The sequence below is a fragment of the Monodelphis domestica genome, chromosome 5, assembly GCF_027887165.1.
Source record: "Monodelphis domestica isolate mMonDom1 chromosome 5, mMonDom1.pri, whole genome shotgun sequence".
NCBI classification, from domain to species: domain Eukaryota; kingdom Metazoa; phylum Chordata; class Mammalia; order Didelphimorphia; family Didelphidae; genus Monodelphis; species Monodelphis domestica.
The window spans coordinates 71009671-71015670 of NC_077231.1; the positions used below are offsets into that span (position 1 = coordinate 71009671).

Here is a 6000-nt window from a genome sequence, read left to right on the forward strand (position 1 = left end):
AGAGATAGGGATGCAAATACAAAGAATGCCACAATCTCAGGTCTCCCGGAGCTTCACTTCTCCAGGCAATGCGCACATACCGAGTCCCTCGCCTTTAGGTTTCTAGACTAGGTGCTTCCATCCTCCTACTCATCTTCCCCTGGGTGGTGGAGAAAAGCAAGGATTCCAGATCCCTGCCGGAGCCGACCGGGCTCGCAGAGTCCCCCCACCCTGGGGCGCTCCCTGGCCTCTACAGGAGCCGCGCTCTCCCCTCCAGTACAGTCCCTTGCCCATGGGGGCGCGAGGCGCAGGGCGCGTCCTCTTACTTACTTGTGTCTTCTTCATAAGGAACGACAGCGCTGCAATCCAGCCCAGGCAGCGGCGGGGAAACTCCGTTTAGCTGTTCTGTGGCTCCAGCATATTGCTCGGGCAGCGGCGGAGGCGGCGGCAGCTGCAGCGGAGGCAGCGGCGGCGGCGGCTGCGGAGAAGCGGCGGGGGCAGCGGTAGCGGCGGCGGCAGCAGCAGCAGATTGTGCACGCATTGGGCAGCCCCGAACGCTGCGCCCTCAGCTCCAGCCAGGTTCGCCGCCCGCCCCCCGCCTGCGGCGCTCGTTCTCTCGCTCGCTTACTGGCTCGCTCCCTCCCTCCCTCCCGGCCGGTCGCCGCGCGAGGCAGTAAATGAAGCCGGAGCCGGCGCCCGGCCAGCTCTTTTATAGCTCCAGTCCGCCTGCTCCTCCAGCAGCGGCGGCGGGAGCTGCAGGACGGACGGGCGGGCGGGCGGGCAGGCAGGCAAGCAAGACACGCCTTCTTCCCTTAGGGAGCTTTGGAGAGGCGAGCGCAGCGGCAGAGAGTAGAGGAGATTGAGGGGGGGGTGAGGGTGGGGTTAGGCCCGTGGGATGGATGGGGGAGGGTGTAAGAACTCCAGTCAGTGCGAGAAAAGTTGGACAAATTAGGCCAAGCTCATCCTTTTGCCAGTGAAGATAACCGATCTCATCTTCCTTAGCACGCACCGGCAGGGGACCTGGATCTGGCGCCCGCTGCTGCCGGCGCTGCCCCCTGCGCTGCTGCTGAACCCAGCGGGAGCCGGGCGCAAGGAATTGAGGCTTGACCTCGCCCTCCATGCCCTCTACCAGGCTTCGAGAGACTCCCAGGCTCACCTGACATCTTTTGGGGACAGAGAAGATTCCAAGGAAAGGAGCGCCACTGTTCACAACTCGCTCACTAGTGCAACCTGCTCTTTTCTCCGGGAGGGTTAAAGCTTCCCATCTCTGTACTGAAAGAGTAAAAGATCCTCTGGGCCCTTTGCTAATAATAAGCTTTCAAAAGTAAAAGTTTAAGCGGGCCGGAGGCCAGCCATTGTTTCTGGGTTTCCAATACTCTAGGAAATGAATTTTGAGTACCCAGAACTAAACAGACTTCCAAGCCTTCCTAACTTGTCCCTCTTCTAGTCTTCCGTTGTTGGGACCTAGAAGTTTTCAGGATTGCTGTATGTATTACAGTTTCGAGTGGACGTGGAAGAAGTGGTGTATGGAGTTTGAAAATCTTCTTGCAGAAAATGACCTAGCCTCGTGCACCTAGTAGGGGGAGGGGGGGGGAGAGAGAGGAAGGGAGAGAGAGAGAGAGAGAGAGAGAGAGAGAGAGAGAGAGAGAGAGAGAGAGAGAGAGAGAGAGAGAGAGAGAGAGAGAGAGAGAGAGAGAGAGAGAGAGAGAGAGAGAGAGAAGAGAGAGAGAGAGAGAGAGAGAGAGAGAGAGAGAGAGAGAGAAGAGAGAGAGAGAGAGAGAGAGAGACGGAAAGTTTGAAAAAGGAAAAGAGAAAAATAGCCCACCTACTTTAGATATGCTTTTATGGATGTGAACATGGCTCCGCTATGGAATGCCAGGGCCTTGAGGGCAGTCTCCTACAGGACTTTCTGTCCTAGCACCAGGCAGGCAGGCAGTTCAATAGACATTTGTTAAGCCCTGAGCCAAGGAAACAAAGTAACATCCCTGACCACAAGGAGTTCAAGGTCGTGGAAGACAGCAAACTGCATGTACACACCCCAGATAGATAGATGGATAGACGAATAGGTGGATAGATAGATGCATGCATGCATAGACAGGTGGATAGACAGACAGACAGATAAACTTGGTTGTTTTCTTAGAATGACAATTCTCACATTGAGGGACGCCTGAAAGGCTTCTTGTAGAAGGTGAGAGATTTTAGCAGAGATGAAGGAAGTCAGGAGGTGGAGATGAGGTGAAAAATTGGGAGATGGGACTTGTCTGTCTAGTGAGAGGAACAGCAAAAAGGCCTTTGTCAATGAATCCTAGAGTAGGTGAAGAAGTTAGTAAAAGTCAAGGGGAAGACAGGAAAGGAAAGGCCAGCTTACAAAGAGTTTTAAAAACCAAACACAGACTTTTACATCAGGGCCAGGCTCAGGACTTATCTCTTAGGCTATCTGGCTTCCTTCAAAGCTAAACTCAAAAGCCATCTTCCCTAGACCTGCCCTAGTTGCTAACACTTTCTCCTCTAAGATTACCTTATACCTCCTCAGTGTGCATCTCACCATTTCCATCACTTGCACTTTGGTGCTACTGTTTTCTACTTTTCTCTGTTCCCCCAGCAATTACCATAGCGGATTACACATTATATGGGCATGATAGTTGAAAACTGCTTTATGATCGATTGATTAGCCTGACTTTTCTATTCACAGTCATGAAAAAAAGCACAGAGCTTAGATCAAGATCAGGGCAGTAATTGAACATCAGGAGAGGTTTTCCTGAAGGTGGTGGCATTTGAGTTGATGCTAGATTCCTAATCTGGGTTTCCTGATCTTTTAAGAATACATGTTGGGAGGCAGGTGGGCAGTTCAGTGGACTGAGAGCCAGGCCTAGAGATGGGAGGTCCTGGGTTCAAACCTGGCCTCAGACACTTCCTAGCTGTGTGACCTGGGCAAGTCACTTAACCCCCTTGCCTAGTCCTTATCACTCTTCTGCCTTGGAACCAATACACAGTATTGATTCCAAGACGGAAGTTGAGGGCTTAAAAAGAAAAGAAAAAAAGGAAAAGAAACATATTTTTGGGACAGGTGGCTCAATGGATTGAGAGCTAGGGCATAGAGATGAGAAGTCCTGAGTTCAAATTTGACCTTGGACACTTCTTAGCTGGTGTGATTCTGGGCAAATCACTTAACCCACATTGCCTAGTCCTTACTATTCTTCTGCCTTAAAACTAATATCCAATCTTGATTCTAAAAAGGAAGGTGGTAAGGGTTTAAAAAAAATAAAAATATATACACTTGATTGCACATGTAAAATCTTTATTAAATTGCTTATCATGTTAAAAAGTTTTACATGTAATTGGAGAAAAATAAAATATTTTTACAAAAAAAAAGGGTTGATAGTTTTTCCGATAATGGAAAATTATAATATTGGCTTCCTTTATTCCATTTTTGTATCACTCTTTCTGACCCCATATAGGATTTTCTTGGCAAAGATACCAGAGTGGTTTGCCATTTTCTTTTCCTGTGAATTAATATAACCAGAGATTCAGCAACTTGCCCAAGGTCACATGGCTAGTGTAAACCTCAAATTTCCTTAGACTTGTAAATGTTGGAAATTTCACCATTGGATATTTCATACTTAGAAAATTTCTTACTGATAGTCTATTGGAATGGGAACCCCATTGGCATGGGAGGTTCCTTCTCTTCCCTTCTTAAGATTACTTTAGGACAGAAACCCTTTGCTGAACAATGGAAAGGACTTTGACCTATGCTTGAGCATAGAACAGGAATTTCTTTGAGTCTTGATTGATTTTAGAATTGATACAATGGAGATACTTGGAATAAATCTCCACCCTATTCAGTCCTAATAGGATTGAGTAAGGGCTGCAGCCTAGATCAAAATTAACAGGATTTAGAAAGGGCTGTAGCAAAGGAGTCTGCATGACCTGAACCCAGGAGATAAAGTTTATATCAAGAATTTCAAGCGAACTGGAGCAACTGAACCTTCATGGGAAGGACCATTCCAAATATTATTAACTACTCCAACATCTATAAAGATTGGAGAAAGAGACTCTTGGATTCACTGCTCACATGTGAAGAAAGCATCTTCTGCTGAGACTGATTGACTCTATCCTATCATATGAATTGTGACTCTATCTTATCATAAGAATTGGAGATAATAATCCATAGACAAATGGATGCTGGTTTTTTTTCTTTCAAGAATATATTGAATTACTGATTTTTTTTCTTATTTTTTCTTATTTCTTTTCTTTTATTTTTTATCAGAATATTTGATTTTTTTTTCATTTTTGTACTGAAGGTACACATAATTAATATTAATATTTTTTTCCCTGCAGTAATACAAGTTAATATATATACTCTTGCTATAATATCAATATATGCCTAAAAGCTTTAAACTATGGGAACCTGCCATTTATTGATAAAATATTATAGGACTGTGATTAATGTTTGTGTCTGATTCCAGGAAAAGGGATAAAAACAAGGAGCACAGTCTAAACCTGAATAGTGCCAATAGAGCACACAAGAAATATTAAAGTGAGACTCGAGGTTGCGACGCTTAACTTATGTTTAAGTCGTAGGACTTCCTTGTATCTACACTCTTTTCGAAATACTCAAACAAGTACAAAGCTTGACTATCATGCTGGCTCCCCTATATCCCTGAGGAAAAAATCGGACAAGGGAATGACATTTCCCCATCAAAATAGAATTCTAATTCTTTTCTTCTTATATTATGGCAACTTCCTGTAGTCTTGGCTACAGATGGCTAAGTGAAATATTACTGCATTGTGTCCTACATACTTGTGGATAGAAATTACTTTAAACTGGACCTATACAAGGTCTATTTTGAATTTTTCTTATGTTTTTGATTATTTTTCTATTCTTTTGATAATTGACACATACACCCCCATAACTGAACATTGCATTCTGAGCTAAACTTGATATATTTTTTTTTAAATACTTACTTCAGAGGGGATTGTATTTTAATTTAAAATCTAAGAATTTTTGAATTTTTTTTTGTTTGAGATTATATTTTTATAAAAATCCAAGACTTTTGTTTAAGATTTTACTGTTATAAAAAAATTCAAAGACTTTGATTTTGTTTGAGAAAAGATCTTCAAGAAAGAAGCTTGAAACTTTTATATCCAGAGAATGAACTGTTGCAGAAAGATGCCAAAAACCTACACTTCATCAAGAAGATCAAGAATGAACTTTGGATGTGATTGATTGGACTGAACTTTTGATTGAACATTTATTGTAACATTTATGCCAAAAGGGACTGCCCCTAATTTGGCTTTCTGTCAATGCGCCTAGCAAACATTGGTTTTGCTTTCTTTTCTTTTCTATTTCCTCTCTCACTATTCTAATTTCTCCTAGAAAATTGAATATAGTGTATATCTTTAGTTAGAAGTGAATTTAGAACTACAAAATGGTTATGTTAAATGATCAATGGGGAGACTAGTCTCCCAATGATCATCAGGGGGGATTGTAAACCTCAAATTTCCTTAGACTTATAAATGTTGGAAATTTCACCATTGGGATATTTCATACTTGGAAAATTTCTTACTGATAGTCTATTGGAATGGGAAACCCCATTGGCATGGGAGGTTCCTTCTCTTCCCTTCTTAAGATTACTTTAGGACAGAAACCCTTTGCTGAACAATGGAAAGGACTTTGACCTATGCTTGAGCATAGAACAGGAATTTCTTTGAGTCTTGATTGATTTTAGAATTGATACAATGGAGATACTCCACCCTATTCAGTCCTAATAGGATTGAGTAAGGGCTGCAGCCCTAGATCAAAATTTAATTATTCCAATCTCTACCATACTCAAGTTAACAGGATTTAGAAAGGGCTGGAACAAAGGAGTAAAGATTTAATCATTTGAAAAATATGACCTTCAACAGACATGTGCAAAAGCCAGAAACCTCTGGGCGGTCCTGGGTTAAGCGAGAGCCTCCATTGACAGGGAAATTGATGAAGAGTGATTGGTAGATGTGAGGACTGAGGGGAGGCAACTT

At 43.3% G+C, this 6000-nt stretch overlaps 1 protein-coding gene across 4 annotated transcripts in view; it reads right to left on the reverse strand.

Moving 5' to 3' along the window:
• The window catches only part of KITLG (KIT ligand), a 129379-nt gene extending 127856 nt beyond the window's left edge, over positions 1-1523 (reverse strand). For 2 of the 4 annotated variants that reach the window (XM_007503137.3, XM_056798618.1), the window contains exon 1: positions 310-708. In XM_007503137.3, coding sequence (XP_007503199.1) covers positions 310-324 — 15 coding nt within the window. In that variant the 5' untranslated portion in view covers positions 325-708. Of the gene's footprint in view, positions 1-309 lie in introns of all 4 variants that reach the window. The other 2 variants (XM_016425694.2, XM_016425695.2) reach the window with 2 other exon arrangements.
• Between the last annotated feature and the right edge of the window lie 4477 nt (positions 1524-6000).